The sequence below is a fragment of the Pantherophis guttatus genome, chromosome 1 (assembly GCF_059756535.1).
Source record: "Pantherophis guttatus breed Tessera chromosome 1, ASM5975653v1, whole genome shotgun sequence".
NCBI lineage: Eukaryota > Metazoa > Chordata > Lepidosauria > Squamata > Colubridae > Pantherophis > Pantherophis guttatus.
In genome coordinates this window covers 14,948,697-14,969,332 of record NC_142063.1, presented here as the reverse complement: position 1 = coordinate 14,969,332, position 20,636 = coordinate 14,948,697, and the positions used below count along the sequence as shown (strand labels likewise).

The window sequence follows — 20,636 nt, the reverse complement described above, 5'->3', positions numbered from 1 at the left end:
GGAACGATGAGAAGATTAATAGTAATAGTAATGCAGCCTTATTGAATAGTTTGACAGTGTTGAGGGAATTATGTGTTTAGCAGAGTAATGGCATTTGGGAAAAAACTGTTCTTGTGTCTAGTTGTTCTGGTGTGCAGTGCTCTATAGCATCGTTTTGAGGATAGGAGTTGAAACAGTTTATGTCCAGGATGCGAGGGGTCTTAGAATTCTAGTAACACAGTAATTTTTCAAAGGTATGGAGCTTAGACAGACTTGCAAAATTGCAGCCACAATACAGATTACTCCCACAATTGGGACCAAAATTTCCATTGCTAAGCAAGCTGGTTGTTAAGTGAATCGCACTCAATGCTAATTGCTGCAGTTGTTAAGTGAATCACGTGGCCATTAAGCGAATCAGGCTTTCCCTATTGACTTTGCTTGTGGGAAGCCAGCTGGGGAAGTTGCAAATAGCAATATTTGGTAAATATATGCCAGTTGCCAAGCATCGAATTTCTGATCATGTGACCGTGGGGGATGCTGCAACGGTCCTAAATGCGAGGACTTGTCATAAGTCACTCTTTTGATGCCGTTGTAACTTCAATTGGTTGCTAAAAATGGTTGTAAGGGCGAGGACTATCTGTATTGTGAATACCAAAAAGAACTTCTAGGTTCAGAGGCAGTCTATCTCAAGAGAAAACCAACAACAAGAAGGCACTGGACCTCATATACCCAAAAGAGATGAGGATAAAGATGGGGAAATAGAACCTCCAGCTGCAACAAGCAGTCTACCTGAGATTTAGAATTTAGAATAGGATAGAGCTGGAAGGGACTTTTGAGGTCTTCTAGTCCAGCCTCCTGCCCAAGGAGGAGACCTATACCATTTCAGACAAGCGGCTATCCAGTCTCTTCTTTAAAATTAGATTGTTTCTTAATTAAAAAATTAGATTACTTCTTTAAAAAAAAAATTATTTAGAACCGAACATAAAATGAATGCTCCTTCAGGCTCAACTCACAGGAAACAAGATGCTAGATTAGCATATCCTTCAATTTTACCCAAGAAGGCACATACTTTAATATTCCTAAACAACGAATGCCTAGAAACCAAACTGGTGCTAAAAAGGCCACTCACTTAGCTAGATAAAATAAATACAGTATGTTGAAACAAACAAGCAAACAACTCACTACAGATAAACATCAGCAATGGCTCCAAAGCAATTTATTAGGTGAGTATTTCAAAATTATACCAAAGGCTGAGTAACTTAGAATTTGGCAACAGGCTCAATGAGTATCAAAGTAATGAGAATGTCGTGAGCTTCTCTGTTTATGTACCAAGTCAATATTGCCTCATAATGACCACATAGATAGGTTTTCTCCAGGTTGATCGGTCCCTAGTCTGTCTTTTAGGTCTCCCAACAGCATACAAATAGCCCTCAACTTACGACCGATCGCTTAGTGACCATTTGAAGATACGACAGATCTCCCCAGGGTTAGTTACGATCCAGATTCGAAACTCCCATCATCCATACCAGAGGTCTGCAAACTTGGCCGCTTTAAGACTTGTGGACTTCAACTCCCAGAATTCTCCAGCCAGCATAGCTGGCTGGAGAATTCTGGGAGTTGAAGTCCACAAGTCTTAAAGCGGCCAAGTTTGAAGACCTCTGATCCACCCCCTCCCCCATGGTCACGTTTTGGGTGCTTGGCAGCCATTTGCAGGATCCTATGGTCACCTGACTGTGATTTATGACATTTTCTGCTGAAAATCAACCTTTACCTTCCAGTTTCCTACCAAAAAACACCCATTGCAGATAATGGATATGCTTAATGACCATGGCATTCTCTTCATGATTGCCACCGAAAAGGTCACAAAACTGGGTGCAGTCACGTGGTGACCTGTTTAACAACCCACACTACTTACAACAACAATTCTGGGCTCCATTACGGTCACAAGCTGTAATGAGCCCAACATTTCCATTGGAAAGCAAGACGGGTGTTAAGCGAGTTTTGTCCCATTTTATTTACTTATTTATTTATTTATTTAATTTAATTTATATACTGTCCTTCTCCCGAAGGACTCAGGGTGGTGAACAGCCATAATAAAAACAATGTACAAAAATAGAATTTAAGAGCAGATTAAAATAATTAAATCATGGGCTGAATTTAAAACTCTCGTTTTAAAACCAATTGTAAAACCCCATTAAGACCAAATTAAAATCATTTATCATTTATGATATTTTCATAAATTATTTCCAAATTAAAATCATTTATGACCTTTCTTGCCACGGCTGTTAAGTGAATCGCTGCAGTTGTTAAGTTAGTCACACGGTTGTTGAGTGAACCGGGCTTCCTCATTAACTTTGCTTGTCCGAAGGTCGCAAAAGGGGATCACATGACCTGGGGACAGTGCAACCGTCTTAAGGTACATGCCAGTTGCCAAGCATCCGAATTTTGATCACGTGACCATGGGGATGCTGTAATTATTGTAAAAGTGAATTTACAGTTTTTCAGGGCTGTTGTAACTTTGAACGGTCATTAAATGGTCATTAAGCTCTGCAACCAAACAAGACAAACACATTAACTCAGACTTCAGAGGATAATTAGAACTGCAGAAAAAAACAATTACTACCAACCTGCCTTCCATGGAGGACCTGTATACTGCACGAGTCAAAAAGAGGGCTGTGAAAATATTTTCAGACCCTTCGCATCCTGGACATAAACTGTTTCAACTCCTACCCTCAAAATGACGCTATAGAGCAGTGGTCCCCAACCCCCGGTCCGCGGACCGGTGCCGGGCCGTGGAGTACCTGGCACCGGGCCGCGCAGCGGCCGGGGGACATGAATGCTGCAGCGCAAAGGCTCCTGGGCCGTGCGCAATGGGCCGTGCGCAAAAGCTCCTGGGCCGTGCCCCCACCCCTGCGCGTGCTCAGCGGGCCGCGGCGATAAAAAGGTTGGGGACCACTGTTATAGAGCACTGCACGCCAGAACAACTAGACACAAGAACAGTTTTTTCCCCAACGCCATCACTCTGCTAAACAAATAATTCCCTCAACACTGTCAAACTATTCACTAAGTCTGTATTACTATTATTCTTCTCTTCATTCCTAGTATTTATCTCTTCCCACTTATTACCATAATCATGTTGCTTGTATCTTTCAATTTATATTGTTTTATTTGTTTCCTAGTATGATTTGTTAGTTTATTAGTAATCTTGACTATCACTAAGTGTTGTATCTTTTTATTCTTGATGAATGTATTTTATTATCCTTATGTACACTGACAGCATATACACCAAAGACAAATTCCTTGTGTCTCCAATCACACTTGGCCAATAAAGAATTCTGTTCTGTTCTGTTCTGTTCTGTTCTGTTCTGTTCTGTTCTATTCTATTCTATTCTATTCTATTCTATTCTATTCTATTCTATTCTATTCTATTCTATTCTATTCTATTCCATTCCATTCCATTCCATTCCATTCCATTCCATTCCATTCCATTCCATTCCATTCCATTCTTATTCTTATTCTTATTCTATTCATGAACTGTTGTAAGTCAAGGACTTCCTGTACTAGAGTTTCCAGATCCTGGGCAATTTCAATGGTTTGAGTAGTACAGTATCATCAGGGTATCACAGGTTTCTTCCTCCAATTTTCAAACTGTGCTCATCTTCTAACCCTATGCAGCCTCTCTCATACAGAGCCAGCATGTGTCTTTAATTGTTAATGATGCTTAATGGATCCAAGGTTAAAAAAAGAAGCAAAATGGCAATAAAGGAGAAAGGTTTCCTTAGCACATAGTCTTATCCAAGACCAAAGATGCTTCTTTCTTGAAAAAAATGGTAATACAGGTAGTCCTTGACTTACCACCATAATTGAGCCCAAAATGTATGTTGCCAAGTAAGACATTTGTTAAATGATTTTTGCCCCATTTTACAACTTTTTTTTTTGACATAGTTGTTAAGTGAATCATTGCAGCTGTTAAATTAATCTGGTTAAATAAATCTGGTTGTTAAGGGCATCTGGCTTCCCCATTGAGTTTGCTTGTCAGGTCGCAAAAGTTGATCACATGACCCCGGGACACTGCAGCCGTCATAAATATGAGTTGGTTGCCAAGCATTCAAATTTTGATTACTTGACGGTGGGGATGCTGCCACATCACAAGTGTGGAAATCGGTCATAAGTCACTTTTTTCACTGCTGTTGCAACTTTGAGTGGTCACTAAACAGACTGCTGTAAGTTGTATTTGTATTTTGAAATAATTCATTCAAGGAATAGAATACAAAAATTAATTAGGGCTTGGTTGACCAATATTTAGGCCTTACAGTTCCAATGGGAAAGCTGGAAATACAGAAATTAAGGAAAGGAAATTCAGGCTGAATCTTGGCACAAATTTCTGGATTATTTATTGATCTGTGTCCCTGTTTTCATAAATAACTCAAGGTGTCAAACATACTTCTTTCTCCTTCTTCCTGCTATTTTCCCCACAATAAAAACTCTGTGAGGTGGGCTGGGCTAAGAGAAGGACTGGCCCAAAGTCACCTAGCTAGCTTTCATGCCTAAGGCAGGACTAGAACTCCCTGTCTCCTGGTGATTGGCCCAAAGTCACCCAGCCGGCTTTCATGCTTAAGGCAGGACTAGAACTCCCTGTCTCCTGGTGATTGGCCCAAAGTCACCCAGCCGGCTTTCATGCTTAAGGCGGGACTAGAACTCCCTGTCTCCTGGTGATTGGCCCAAAGTCACCCAGCCGGCTTTCATGCTTAAGGCGGGACTAGAACTCCCTGTCTCCTGGTGATTGGCCCAAAGTCACCCAGCAGGCTTTCATGCTTAAGGCGGGACTAGAACTCCCTGTCTCCTGGTGATTGGCCCAAAGTCACCCAGCCGGCTTTCATGCTTAAGGCGGGACTAGAACTCCCTGTCTCCTGGTGATTGGCCCAAAGTTACCCAGCCGGCTTTCATGCTTAAGGCGGGACTAGAACTCCCTGTCTCCTGGTGATTGGCCCAAAGTCACCCAGCCGGCTTTCATGCCTAAGGCGGGACTAGAACTCCCTGTCTCCTGGTGATTGGCCCAAAGTCACCCAGCCGGCTTTCATGCTTAAGGCGGGACTAGAACTCCCTGTCTCCTGGTGATTGGCCCAAAGTCACCCAGCCGGCTTTCATGCTTAAGGCGGGACTAGAACTCCCTGTCTCCTGGTGATTGGCCCAAAGTCACCCAGCCGGCTTTCATGCTTAAGGCGGGACTAGAACTCCCTGTCTCCTGGTGATTGGCCCAAAGTCACCCAGCCGGCTTTCATGCTTAAGGCAGGACTAGAACTCCCTGTCTCCTGGTGATTGGCCCAAAGTCATCCAGCCGGCATTCAGGCCTAAGGCGGGACTACATTCAGCAGTGACAATTCTGCCTAAAACAGAGGACTGCTCCTCCATCATGGAGAATTTCAAATAGAAACTCCTCTGTCTGAAACATTAAGAAGATTCCTTACATGAAGCAGGGGGTTGGACTAGATGACCTCTGAGAACTCATCCATTTTATAATGGCTTGCAGTTGCATGAACCAGCAAAGGCTCTCCAAAAAAGTCCAGCGGACTAACGTTTCTTCTCCATTCCTGGTTCTTGTCTCCTTTTTCATCTGCGGGGGGGGGGGATTCGAACCCGCAACCTTGTGTGTCACGGACCCACAATCCAGGACCCCACAAAATCCCACAAGCTCTGTGAGGAGGAGCCTTGCTCATTAAGGCCATGTGGAAAACAGCAGGCTTTGTGCCCCAGAACCCATAACTCTCTGGAAAGGCAAACAGTTCCCTCAGATACAATGGGAGCTGTCGCAGCTGGTGACAAACCTACTTTCCTGGACTAGTGACTAGTTAGAGCTATCTGGAAAGTTTTTAGTTTATCTCAAATAACCCTGATCTGAATATGACTGCCACCATCGCCTTCCCAATGCCTACAATTCAACAGTTTTACAAGCAGGAAAGTCTTCCCCTCCTCTCCCCCCCACCCACTCCCTCCCCACAGGGCATTCTCTCCATTCAACAGGGATACATCTGTTGAATGACTGCCTGATCTTGTCTATTTGCTATCTGGGATACTGAGATCTGGAGAAGAGAAAGCAACAGCAGGTTTCCATTTCAAAAAAAGCCCCCCTCCCCTGGTTCAGCATGGATGGAACAACAGAATTTGAGTAGCCTATTTCTTTCTTGGGAACGTGATACTTGGACTTCAGCCACGTCGTAGAAACCACATTCCACCCCCAAAACACAAAACAATCCCACACCCCACACATGCCAAGACGTTGACTGTGAACAATTCAATGACCTGCATTCTTCCGGGTGTCCCAAACGCAACTCTCGCCCCTTCGTTGTTTCTCAGTCAGCAACCCAGCCGGGATGTTTATAAAGGAAAACGGCGGAAACATTTTTCAACTTCATTCAACTTAATGTTGCAATCTTGGAAATGCCAAACGTGCTTCGGAAACTGCCCAGTCGGAACAGCCTATATATATGATCACCTTTGTGGCCCAGACCAGCTCCAATTGCACAGCCAGTTTTGTGATGAAAGTGCTGGGCCCAAATCAGCCCAACCTGTCTGGCGGGATCAAATCATCGAGATTTAATTTGGAGCAGTGCAAACAGGAATTTTAACTCTATTTTTTTTTTTTTTTTTTTTGCAGCACGGAAAGCTAGTTAGTGGACAAACATACACAAACACACATACACACATATATATTTTTGCCTTTGCACTTGCCTCAAACCGCACAGCCATGTTGCTCAGTTGTCCCCTGAACTGCTCACCATCTTTCTCAAAACAGGTTGGTTCCAAGGAGTTTTAAGCAGGGGGGCTCACCGAGTTCCGGAACCCATCCAAAGTCTGGGAAGACTTTGTTCTCTACCTGCTCCAGAGGAGCCTTTCCCCAGGAAAAAACAGGCTGGCAGAGAAGCAGGGCGGTCCCCTGCATTCCCCTCCGCCCCTTTCCTTGAGTTCCCAAGCTCCGCCCAGGCACCTGGGTCAGGTGAAGCCTCGCCACCGCTCACACACGGATTCCAGGTGGGGCCAAGCCAGAGCACGCCAGTTCTCTGCCAAGCTATGTAAAGTCCGGAGGTGTCTGTGGACGTTAAGGACAAGTACTACTACAAGTACTTAACTACTTGGATAGTAGTTTTGAGCCACACATTTGGTTGCAGCTGGCTCAGAAGCCAGAGTAATCTGCAAGAGAGGAAGGATTTCTGATTCCCACCTCTGTTTGTTTTCCTTCCTGGTGATTTTTTTTTTCCTTCAAGAGCAGATTCTGAGGTTTTCTCTTTTTTTTTCCCCCCCAGATCAATTGACTGTTGATCTATTGATTGCAACAGGAATTGACCGACCGGCTTGTTGTCGGAGTTTGACATTGTTATCGAAAGAGAATGACTGGCCCAAAGTCACCCAACCGGCTTTCGTGCCTAAGGCGGAATTAGAATTAGCCTGGTTTCTGAACCACTAGACCATATCTTTAACCACACAAACTTTTAAAAGTTTCCAGCCTCTGTTTCCCTGTGCTTAACAATGGTGGTGGCTTCCTATGCGGTGAACTTGTGTCGTTGCAAGGAGCATGGATAGGGGCCTGGGTACATTCTGGAGATTTAGCCTAAAATATCCCGATAATATATTATATATCCCTAATCCTAAACCCTAAACTTTAGCAATGCTGTTATGCTTCATTACTTATGCTGGTGTGTTTCCAGCAATGAGTTAATTTAAAGCACCAATATTCCCACGGTTGATTTTTGGATGCTGTACTGATTTATTTACTTAGCAGAGTACAAGGTTGTTTTTTTTTTTTTTTTTACTTCAGATCAACTCAGTGTTGATCTATTGGTTGTGACAGGAATTGACTCATCAGCCTGTCAGCTGAGCCTGAGGTCATGGGCTGAGGGGAAGAGCGACTGGCTCAAAGTCACCCAGCCAGCTCTCATGCCTGAGGTGGGACTAGAATTCACAATCTAGATTTCAGCTCTTTCTCCTGTTTCACAGAATAACAGAGCTGGAAGGGACCTCAGAGGTCTTCTAGTCCAACCCCCTGCTCAAGCATGAGACCCTATACCATTTCAGACAAATGGCTGTCCAATATCTTCTTAAAAGCCTCCAGTGATGGAGCGTTTACAACTTCTTAAACATTTGAACATCTTGAATAGACTTATAGACAGGCGCTATATAACAAAATGAAATCCAATGGTGAAAAAAGTAAGGTTCTACATTTAGGGAAGAAAAACAAAATGCACAGGTACAGTATATGTGGTACCTCGCTCAACAGTAGTAACTGTGAGAGGGATCTTGGAGTCCTAGTGGACAACCATTTAGATATGAGCCAGCCATGTGCAGCAGCTGCCAAAAAAGCCAACACAGTCCTGGGCTGCATAAACAGAAGGATAAAATCAAGATCACGTGAAGTGTTAATACCACTTTATAATGCCTTGGTAAGGCCACACTTGGAATATTGCATTCAGTTTTGGTCGCCACGATGTAAAAAAGATGTTGAGACTCTAGAAAGAGTGCAGAGAAGAGCAACGAAGATAATTAGGAGACTGGAGGCTCAAGATTGTCTCAGCCTTCCATCCTTCTGAGGTGGATTAAATGAGGCCCCAAATTGTTCGTGGTAATATGCTGACTTTGTCATTTAGAGAGGGCTGTAAAGCACTGTAAAGCACTTTAGATAAGTCTTAAGTGCTACTGCTATTGCTATTCTGAAGGAAAGCTGTTCCACTGATTAATTTTTCTGTCAAGAAATTTCTACTTCGTTCTCTTCTTGATTAGTTTCCATTCATTACTTCTTGTCCTGTCCTCATGTGCTTTAGAGATCAAGTTGACCCCTTCTTCTTTGTGGCAGGCCCAATATATTGGAACATTGCTATCATGTTAACCCCCTAGATCAGGAGTGTCTAACTCAAGGCCCGGGGCCCAGATCCGCCTCACGGGGTGCTTAGATCTGGCCCCTGGGGCCACCCTAGAAACAGCAAAGGACCGGCCCGCGATGCCTCTGCCAGCAAAAATGGAGCTCGGGAAGGCCATGTGCGGCCCTCCTGAGCTCTGTTTTCACTGGCAGAGGGTTGCAGGAGGCCATTGCAGCTGAAAACGGAGCTCAGGAGCCCGTTTTCGCTGGCAGAGCGCTCGCACCGCCACAGGCACCCCGACACAAGTGATGTCGAGCTGGTCACACCCACCCTGGCCACGCCCCCTCCCCCCCACAAGTCAAACACAACCCTGATGCAGCCCTCAATGACATTGAATTTAACACTCTTGCCCTCGATCAGGGGTGGGCAAATGTGGCTCTTTTACAACCTGAGGACTTCAACTCCCAGAATTCCTGAGCCAGCTTGGCTGTCTCAGGAATTCTGGGAGTTGAAGTCCACAGGTTGTAAAAGAGCCATATTTGCCCACCCCTGCCCTAGATCAACCAAATCTTCTGCTTTCTAGCTGTTGCCTTCACCCCTAAACCAAGCTGGCTCTACACCTAGATGAAAAGTCAGTATAGCAAAAGTACAGAAGAAGGGAGAGAGAAAGTTTTGCTGCCTTCTGTGTGAGCCGTTGTTCACAATTCCTTTACATCTTTTTATCAGACCTGTTGATCAGTGGCTGATGTCTTATGAACTCCTGGGTTCAAAAGTTTCCTTCCTTTATTTGGCCAATTTCTACCTCTACATTAGACCTCGGGCGGTGAATTCAAAACACTTGGGAGGTGGATTTCAAAAACCAACATTCTGCCTGAAAGATTGCTGACCTTGCCTCTGAATCTCTCTCCGAATTTAGTAAACGGCAGATCATTCTAGTTTCCCCTTCTGCTCCAGCCAGCGTCAATATTTGTTGTGGAAGATTTGGACTGGGGTTAGCAGACAAAAAAGGAGGGGAAATTGCTCGGCAGGGGTCAAAGGTAAATCCCAGATTTGAACAAAATCTCAAACACTGCAAAAATGCTAAAATAGCTAGGCAGAGCCGGCCTGAAGTCCTTCAGGTGGATGGGTATTGTTGTAGTTGCAGGATTGAGAATGGCCGATCTGTTTCTTGCAGAGGTCAAACCCAGGGATTTCTTAAAATCTGATTTTCCTTTGGAAACGAGGTTGTGATCAGCATCTCAAAAGCTTGGGGAAAAAATTGTTTTCTGCCTCAAATGTAATCAGGCATCCCCAATCAGTATAGGAAGCTTTTACAACAGCTTTATTCACATGAAAGCATTCCCTTTCTTTAAAAAAAAATACTCTGTTTTCAAACTTCTGTGCACATTAGAAAGCAACAGAGAAAAGAACTTTTAATTGAGCTCTAGAGAAGGAATGAAATCTTTAATCCGATGCCGTGTTTCTTGACCTCAGGAACTTGAAGAGGTATGGATTTCAATTCCTAGCATTCCCCAGCCAGCCTTGGTTGAGAAACACTGATCTAATCAGTCAACTCAAACAGTCCATATTAGATTGTCGCCTTCTTTAGATGCACAAATAGAACAGACAATTGACAAGGACAACTGAAGAAGCTCTGCTCAGAAACAAACCCCTTAAATCATGGGATGCTTCCAAGGTGGCAACCAACAGGAGGAAGGACGTGTCCTAGATATGTTCGCCACCTTGAGTTATTTGTAAAAATAATAAAGGATATAAATAAATAAATAATAAGTAAGTAAGTAAGTAAGTAAATAAATAATATTGGTGTTTTACTCACTTATTTGATTGTTTTATTATTAAATTTATATGCTGTCCATCTCAACGCTGGGCGGAATATAAATTTATTTATACAGGCAGGCCTCAATTTACGACCACAAATGCAGCCCAAAATTTCTGCTGTTAAGTGAGACATTTGTTAAGTGAGTTTTGCCCCATTTTATGACTTTTCTTGCCACAGTTGTTAAGTGAATCACTGCGGTTGATAAGTTAGCAACCTGATTGTGGAATGAACCTGGCTTCCCCCTTGATTTTGCTTGTGAGAAGGTCACAAAAGGGAATTATATGACCTTGGGACATAGCAACTGTCATAAATATGAACCAGCATTCAAATTTTGATCACATGATCATGGGGATGATGCAAAGATCATAACTGTGAAAAACTGTCGTAAGTCACTTTTTTCAGTGCTGCTGTAATTTTGAAGTCACTAAAAGAACTGTTGTAAGTGGAGGACTACCTGTATACAGTTTTAGCCTTATCGAACAAGAGTTATACAACTTTTCTAGTTTCTCCAGTTCTGAGATGCCATATATGGGAGTGAACAGCAGAGGGCGTCGTGCTCATCAACATCCAACATCTTAGTCCTCCCCTTATGATCAGAATCGGGATGGGATGTTTGGTTGCTGTGTGATACGTTCATTAAGAGAGTCTGATTATAATACCTTTTTTGCTGTGGTCATTAAGCAAATCATATAATCATTAAGTGAATCTGGCTTCCCTAATTGACTTCTCTTGTCAAAAAAAACCCCTGAGAAGGTAGCAATTGGCAATCATGTGACCAGAATAATAGAACTAAATCACAGAATAACAGAGTTGGAGGGAACCTTGAGGTCTTTTAATCCAACCCTCTGATCAGGCAGGAAACCCTATATCATTTCAGACAAATGGTTGTCCAATCTCTTTATAAAAACATCCAGTGTTGGAGTATTCATAATTTCTGGAGGCAAGTTGTTCCAATGACTGATTGTTCTCACAGGAAATTTCTCCTTAGTTCTAGGTTGCTTCTCTCCTTGATTAGTTTCCACCCATTGCTTCTTGTCCTGCCCTCAGGGGCTTTGGAGAATAGCTTGACTCCCTCTTCTTTGTGGCAGCCCCTGAGATATTGGAACACTGGTATCATGTCTCCCCTGGTCCTTCTTTTCAATAAACTAGACATACCCAATTCCAGCAACTGTTCTTTATATGTTTTAGCCTCCAGTCCCCTAATCATCCTTGTTGCTCTTCTCTGCACTCTTTCTAGAGTCTCCACATCTTTTTTACATCGTGGCGACCAAAACTGAATGCAGTATTCCAAGTGTGGCCTTACCAAGGCATTATAAAGTGGTATTAACATTTCACGGGATCTTGATTCTATCCCTCTGTTGATGCAGCCCAGAACTGTGTTGGCTTTTTTGGCAGCTGCAGCGCAAGGCTGGCTCATCTTTAAGTGATTGTCCACTTGGACTCCAAGATCCCTCTCACAGTTACTGTTACTGAGCCAGGTACCCCCTATATTTCACTTGGGTGTGTATACTACACTTTTTTCAGCATTGAATTTCATTTTGTTAGATAGCACCAAATGTTCAAATCTGTCAAGACCCTTCTGTATCTTAAGCCTTGCTTCTGGAGTGTTGGCTATTCCTGCCAGCTTGGTATCGGCTGCCAAGGGGCCCACCAGGAACCAGTGGTGGGATTCAAGTAATTTAACAACCGGTTCTCTGCCCTGATGATTTCTTTCAACAACCAGTTTGCCAAACTGCTCAGAAAGTTAACAACCGGTTCTCCCGAAGTGGTGTGAACTGGCTGAATCCCATCACTGCCAGGAACATTGTAACATACTGGTTCCAATGCACCCAAATTATGATCATATGAGGACACTGCAATGATTGTTATTGCAAGGAGTGGTTGTAATTACTGTTTTCAACACCATCATAACTTTGGTTGTTAAACAAATGGTCCTAAATCAAGGATTCCTCCCTTTTTAAAATACCCTGTAATGTGTAATCACTCAATCTGGGGTAGAGACAGGGTGACTAGATAGAGCTGAGCCTTTACTGGCCGGATGCCCTTCCTGACACCTACTCAAGAGTTTGCAGCAAATATTTTTTCTTTCTGCCTAGCAGAGAAATACCTGCCGCTACTTAGGATTGAACTCTCAACCTTCTGAGTGGGAGGTGAGCGTCTTCACCACTAGGCCACCACGCCACTCATCCTAAATCAAGACTACCTGTATTTATTTATTTATTCAATTGATATAGCTGCCCGTTTCAAACCAGTGACTCTGGACATTTCCAGCAGCGCATATATTGTGGGCAGAGGTGCAATTCACTTACTTTCCCTACCGGTTCACAAATGTGAGTGCGCGCATCCACGCATGCGCCCAGCCTTCCGCATCCCCTGATAATAAGATCAATCGGGCTTTTGAGAACAGCCCCCAGGGGGAGAGCCTTCTCTGTGGGAGCACCCGCCCTCTGGAACGAGCTATCTCCTGGAATACGGCTGATCCCGGATCTCCGCACTTTCCGTAAGGCCCTGAAGACGTTTTTATTTTTATTTATTTTATTTATTTATTTTATTTATTTATATCAAGCCGGCCTGGCCTGAATAGGTTTTAGGGGTTAATTTTTTTTAATTGTATTGCTAGGGGTTTTAAATTGGGGCAGCCGTTTAATTTAATTTATTTTTAATTATTTTAACTTTTATATTGTATGTTATTTTAATTCTCGGCTGTTCACCGTCCTGAGTCCCTTCGGGGAGAAGGGCGGGATATAAATTTAATAAATAAATAAATAAATAAATAAATAAATAAATAAATAAATAAATAAATAAATTTATTTCTGGATATTCCTGCTCAGTGTTTCTCCATCTGAGGAACCCAGTCTGGAGAATTCTGGGGCTTGAAGGCCACACAATTTAAATTTCCTCCAGTTGAGAAATATTGCCTGCTCCTACTCCATTTCCTCCTAGTCAGTCAGTATCCTATGGTGGTTGACAATGGCATGATTCAAGCTGTTTTCTTTAAAGGTTGGCATTATTATTCAGCAACCGTCAATAAGAAAGACAAAGATATCTGGGCAGCGGCTGTTGAACTACGGAGAGACAGCAGAATTAGAAGAGAAAGAACTGGAGAAAATCCCCCAAAATACAAAAATCTGCGAATAGAAATGCAACAACTGTGGCAAAAGAAAGGATAGGCGCCTGAGGTGCAATTCCAAAACATTCTGAGCACTACTTGAATACCATCGGCCTTGACAAAATCACCATGAGTCAATTGCAAAAGGCAGCTTAACTTGGAATAGCTTACATCCTGCAATGATACTTATAACACCATGAAAGATCAACATCTGCCTATTCCAGGTCCTTGGGAAAGAGTTGATAGCTGGATAAAAATGCTAATTCCAGTCTGAACATCTGGCTGAGTGTGCTACAAGCCATAATAATTATAACAGAAATTCGGAATGATAACCTAAAAAACTTTCTCGATATTTGGAAATACTGAATTTATCAGACTGTGTGACCAAGCATAATACTGGTAGTCCCTGCCTTACGACCACAATTGAACCCAACATTTTTGTTGCTAAGTGAAAAATTTAAGTGAATTTTGGCCCATTTTATGACCTTTCTTGCCACCGTTGTTAACTTAACACGGTTGTTAAGTGTATCGGATTTTCCCATTGACTCTGCTTATAAGACGGTTGCAAAAAGCTATCACATGATCCATAACCGTCATAAATGTGAGTCAGTTCCCAAGTGTCTGCATTTTGATCACATGACCAAAGGGAATGCTACAACGGTCAGGTGAAAAAGAGTTATAAATCACTTTTCGCAGTGCAGTTGTAACTTTGAACGGTCACTAAACGAACTGTTGTTAAATCGAGGACCACTTGTAATCCTATATTGCTTTGATTTGATGCCTGACTTGGTTGCCAGGGCAGCCAGGGTGGATTCGCTCGAAGCCAGGGTGTACAAACCGGCTGAATACCACCTCTGCATCAGGGTATTGCAGCGGCCATCTTGATTTGTTTGACTCCCTCCTGTGGACATCGCTGGTGTTGCCTTTTATTTCAAAAAACCTATGCAGAATTAAGCAACCATCATCAGCTGCACGAAGATTGCAGCTGATAAGACCAGTCAAGGGTAGACATTGAGAAATCTCCAAAATTATTTATTTATTTATTATTTATTTATTTATTATTCGAATTTCTATACCGCCCTTCTCCTTTCGGACTCAGGGTGGTGAACAGCCAAAATAAAAAACATTTATACATAAGTACGATTAAAAATAGATTTAAAATAATTAAATTTGGCCCATAGTTTAAAATTTATCAATTTAAAATCCATATCAAAATTTAAAACCAACCATAAAATCATAAAATCAAGAGAGACCGGCTAACTGAAAGAGATAAGTTTTTAGGGCCCGACGAAAGGTCCGGAGGTCGGAGATCACTCGTATCTCTGGGGGTAGATTGTTCCAAAGGGTAGGTGCCACCACAGAGAAGGGTCTCCCCCTGGGGGTCGCCAGCCGGCATTGTCGAGCCGACGGCACCCTGAGGAGGTCCTCTCTGTGGGAGCGAACCGGCCGGTGGGAGGCTATTGGTGGCAGAAGGCGGTCCCGTAAGTACCCTGGCCCTAAGCCATGGAGCGCTTTAAAGGTGATCACCAACACCTTGAAGCGCACCCGGAAGTCCACCGGAAGTCAATGCAGCTTGCGCAGGAGAGGAGTCACATGGGAGCGCCCAGTCGCTCCCATAATCCCCCGCGCGGCCGCATTCTGCACCAGTTGGAGCCTCCGGGTGTACCCCAAGGGGAGCCCCATGTAGAGAGCATTACAATAGTCCAGACGAGAGGTGACGAGTGCTTGAGTGACTGTGCGTAGGGAGTCCCGATCCAGAAAGGGGTGCAACTGGCGTATCAGGCGAACCTGATAAAAAGCCCCCCTGGCCATGGCCGTCATATGCCCTTCTAAAGACAGCCGTGCGTCCAGGAGGACGCCCAAGTTGCGGGCCCTTTCCGTGGGGGCCAATGATTCGCCCCCAATAACCAGCGATGGCGTCAGCTGGCTATACCGGGACGCCGGCAGCCACAGCCACTCGGTCTTGGAAGGGTTGAGTCGAAGCCTGTTTCTCCCCATCCAGACCCGCATGGCCACGAGGTCCATTTTTGTCTCCGAAAGTCACACCCTGAAAATAAACTTTTTTTTTTTTTTTTGTATAGCTGGCTGGCAGTCCTAGATAAATTCAACAGAGGTCAAACACGACAAACAATATTAGTTCCCCTTCTCTAATCAACTTAAGAGCTTGAGTCCTTCCTCTTCGATAGCGCCTCCCCGAAGAACAACATCCAAGGGGTGGCCGGGTAAATATTTTGCAGCAAAAAACAAAGGGAGCCATTGTGGGGCCTTGGTGAAGACACTGGAGTAGTGAAGGACACACAATATGGACTTTGTAGTACCGAAAACATGGACTTTGTGGAGAGTTGGGTTCTGTTCAAAGCTTTTTCAGTGGAAGTATTCAAGAAGAGACAGGACTGCCCTCTGTCAGAAATGATGTAGGTAGGGTCTCCTGCTTGGGCGGGGTGTGGTGTGGTGTTGGACTAGATGACCTCAAAGGACCCTTCCAACTCTGTTAATCTGTTTCCCCATAGCCACGGAAGCCCATTGGAGGACTTTGAGACAACCCCGCCCTCTCTCAGCTTCAGAACCAAGGTGGCTTAGAATCAGAGTGGGCTGCTACAGGTTCGCCTGGGTTCGGGAGAACCTGTAGCTAAAGTTATGGCCGGTTCGGAGAACCTCCAAATCCTACCACTGGCTGGCCCCTCCCACTCAGCCCCTCCCCTCTCAGTAGTTTCCATGCGGCCCGTTTTGGATGCGAAGTAAGGGCCTGCGTCAAGGCTCGGGGAGGGGGGAAAAAACGGGCCTACCAGAAGTTCTGGAAGGTCAGAAACGGGCCTGTTTCCAGCCTCTGGAGCCCAGGGGAGGCAGTTTTCACCCTCCCTGAGGCTTGAGGAAAGCCTCCGGAGCCTGGGGAAGGCAAAAACACCCACCCACCCGCCGTGGTGCAGGAAGCTGACTAGGCCACGCCCACCATGGCCACGCCCACCCAGCAACCCGTTGCTGAAGTTTTTGAAGCCCACCCCTGCTTAGAATAAAATAACAGAATTGGAAGGGACCTTCTAGGTCAGTGTTGGCTAACCTTTTTGCCATCGCGTGCCAAAAGTGGGGGGAGTAGGGGTGGTCGCGGGTGCAGGTGCCCACATCCACAATTCAATGCACCCCGCCCTCCCACGCATGCGCACGTGACTCCCCCACACTTCCCCCTGCTTTTGGCACGTGATGGCACGGTGGGCCCGATAGGCCCATTTCCCCCCCTCCCTAGGCTCCAGAAGCTTTCTAGGAGCCTGGGGAGGGCAAAAACAGCCTTCCCCATCCCCCTGGAGGCCAGAAACAGCCAGTTTCCCAACTTCTGGTGGGACTGGAAGGCCTGAAAATCAGTTGGCTGGTGCGCGCATGTGCGCTGGAGCTGAGCTAGGGCAACACTCGCGTGCCCACCAATATGGCTCCGCGTGTCACCTGTGGCACCCGTGCCATAGGTTCGCCATCATGGTTCTAGATCATGTAGTCCAATCCTCTGTTCAAGCAGGAGACCCTATCTGACAGATGGTTTAATGGTGTAGGTGTAGGTGTTGAGAGAGCTGGGTTCAGGTCCCGCCCTACTCAGCCCCAAAGCTCATTGGCTGACTTTGGGACAGTCTCTCCCTTTCACCTTAAGAACCAATCAGGTGTAGTAGATAAGGGGCTGGAAGCTCATTTTAGATATAGAAGCTCATTAGCTGATTTCCCCTCTCTGCCCAAAGCATCAATAAAAGTTCTGGACTAGGAATGGGGAACCTCAGGTTCTAGCCCCACCAACCACGGATGCTCATTGGCTGATTTTGAGCCGGTCAAACCAAGAACCAATCAGGTGTAGTGGAGAAGGGACTGGACTGGAAACAGGAAGCCCCAGGTTTTAGTTACCCTCCCACACCTCAGCCCCAGAAGCTCATTGGCTGACTTTGGGCAATTCCCTCCCTCTCAGCCCAAAGAGTCAATCAGCTGTAGTGGGGAAAGGGCTGGGTTAGGAATGGGGAGACACATACAAGTAGTCCTTGACTTACAACTACAATTGAGCCCTAAATTTCTGTTGTTAAGTGAGACATTTGTTGAGTTTTACCTCGTTTTACGACCATTCTGGCCACAGTTGTTAAGCGAATCACTGCACTTGATAAGTTAGGAACCTTGTTGTTAAGTGAATCCGGCTTCCCCACTGCCTTTGCTTCTCAAAAGGTCGCAAAAGGGGCTGCCATGACCCTGGGATACTGCAACTGTCATAAATATGAGTCAGTTGCCCTAAGTCTGAATTTTGATCATGTGGCCAACGGGATGCTGCAATGATCATAAGTATAAAACATGGTCATAAGTCACTTTTTTCAGTGCTGTTGCAACTTTGAAAGGTCACTAAGTGAACTGTTATAAGTCGAGGACTACCTGTATTATGGTTCTGCCCTTCAGCCATGGAAGCCATTTGGGGGACCTGGGGCCAGCCCCTCTCTCTTGACTCAATTTATCTCAGAGGGAACAAAGTCCCCTGTAAATTTCCCTTTGCTCCTGAAGAAAGTAGGGTATAAGTCAGTGGTGAAATCCAAGTTTTTTTACTACCGGTTCTGTGGGCGTGGCTTGGTGAGCATGGTGTGGCTTGGTGGGCATGGCAGTGGAAGGCTACTGCAAAATCTCCATTCCCACCCCGCTCTGGGGCCAGCCAGAGGTGGCATTTGCCGGTTCTCCAAACTACTCAAAATTTCCACAGCTGGTTCTCCAGAAGCTGTCAGAACCTGCTGGATTTCACCCCTGGTATAAGTCTGACAGATACATGAATAATAAATAGCGGTTCTTCAGAGGTGATGAAATTCACTATTGCATATATATGATTACGATGTACACAATAAAAGACCAGAAAATTCAGTTTTGTTTTCCGTGTAACTCCTGGCCCCAAACCAGTCTGGTTTTTTTCCACCTAAAGATGGAGAGAGATTTCCTTATCTTAATCCCACAGGGGACGTTATTTTTTTCGTCCAAAGGACACCAGAAGTTGACCTGGAACAACAAAATCTTGCAGCCAACATTAAAGTCTGGTTTTATTTTAAACTTCGTTTAAACGAAGCAAATTCTGTGCACTTGCTCCTGATACATTGGATAACTTCCCAGTCAAATCTTTCAAAAATTATAATTCAACTGCAGCTTTTAGGGACAGGGGTGAATCACAGTCGTGCCATTGAACCACCATCTCTTTATAAAGTGGTTTTTTTAAAAGAATTTCACCACTTACTTTTTTTCCCCTCTTCCTGTAATGTGTGCAGGCAGCCGTTATGGTCTGTTAAATCTGATTTAGGTCATAGCGTGATGTGTGAACCTAGCCATTATGGCGGTGTTTTTCAACCTTGGCCATTTTAAGGCACGTGGACTTCAACTCCCAGAATTCCCTAGCTGGCTATAGGGAATTCTGGGAGTTGAAGTCCACGTGCCTTAAAATAGCCAAGGTTGGAAAAATGGGATATATTATGGTTTATGCAGCTTTGAAGGATTGGGAAGACTCAGACTGATGCATCCTTGGTGATGCAGCAGTCTTGGTGATAGGAGCCTTGGTGGCGCAGCAGACTAAAGTGCTGTTAAAGTAGCACCAGCTGCCTACAATTACTGCAAGTTCAAATCTCACCAGGCTCAAGGTTGACTCAGCCTTCCATCCTTCCGAGGTAGGTAAAATGAGGACCCAGATTGTGGGGGCAATAAGCTGACTTTGTATAAAAAAGAACACCGCTTAGGGGGGTCTGAAAGCCCTATTAAGCAGGTATATACAAAAGTATGAAGGCTATTGCTTAACGCATTGTAAACCGCCCTGAGTCTCCGGAAAAGGGCGGCATATAAATCGAACCAATAAATAAATGAATAAATAAATCCCGAAAATACTTGAATGTTGACTTCGATTAGCTAACTCCCTCTTGAAGTCAGCCTACCTCACAGGATTATCGTTGCCTGCAATGAGGTGAAATGAGTTTCTAAAACTAAACCCAGAGCTACCAATACTATTAGACCCTTTCTATTTTAGTTTCAGCAGTTTCCCAAAGATTTTGCGCTCTATTTGCTTAGGGCAATCCCCCCACCCTGCCTTCCCCCCCCCAACCCTAATCTCTGGCTCTTTAAAGGCAAGTTTCATAACAAAAAGGAAACCAGGGAGCTGAAAATTCAAACACACAAAGAAAAAACACCACCACCACCACAGGGAAACAAAAGCAGAGGTTGCCACAGCCGCTCTCTCCAAAATCAAGTAAGATATTCAATGGGCCACCCCGGGAACGCCCATCCAAGCAGTTTTCTCTTTGTACACGGTTCCCAACTCCCAATGTAACACAATCCTAAAACACCTGCAAGCGGGCTGGCCGCTTTGCCGATCCAGATCCACAACCTGCGCCCATCGGGATCCCAGATCCCCCGGCTCCATATTCCTGGATCTCCTCTGCCCTAGACGTGTTTTAAGGGCACCACCCTCAAAAGCAAAAGCCCATCTTTAACAGAGGCGCAGCAAGAAGCGCGCAAATCTATCTATCTATCTATCTATCTATCTATCTATCTATCTATCTATCTATCTATCTATCTATCTATCTATCTATCTATCTATCTATCTATCTAATTTATATGCCGCCCTTCTCCCGTAGGACTCGGGGCGGCTGACAGAATAAAAACAACCTAACAATAAAACAACGCTAAAACAAGCCAATTTAAAATCCCCAGAAAATTAAAATTAAATGGGAACGGGAACTCCGCAGAGCCTTTTTGCGCGCTCATCTCAGCGCCTCCGGGGCGCCCTCGGCCCGAATCGGGGCTCTCCAAAAGCCGGGGACGGGGGTGGCCTTGCAGGATCGGGTCCCGGGGGAAGCACTCTGCCGCCCGATCCTCCTTTTCCTCGCTCCCGACGGTCGTTGCT

General features: G+C 44.8%; 1 protein-coding gene across 2 annotated transcripts in view; it reads right to left on the bottom strand.

Moving 5' to 3' along the window:
- Positions 1–20,636, bottom strand: part of TJP3 (tight junction protein 3) — a 61,646-nt gene that overhangs the window by 40,727 nt on the left and 283 nt on the right. Inside the window, exon 1 of one of the 2 annotated variants that reach the window (XM_060694947.2) lies at positions 6,709–6,938. The exons of the other annotated variant lie outside the window; for it this stretch is intronic. Coding sequence (XP_060550930.2) covers positions 6,709–6,726 — 18 coding nt within the window. The 5' untranslated portion in view covers positions 6,727–6,938. Of the gene's footprint in view, positions 1–6,708; positions 6,939–20,636 lie in introns of those variants that run through there. 2 annotated transcript variants of the gene reach the window in all.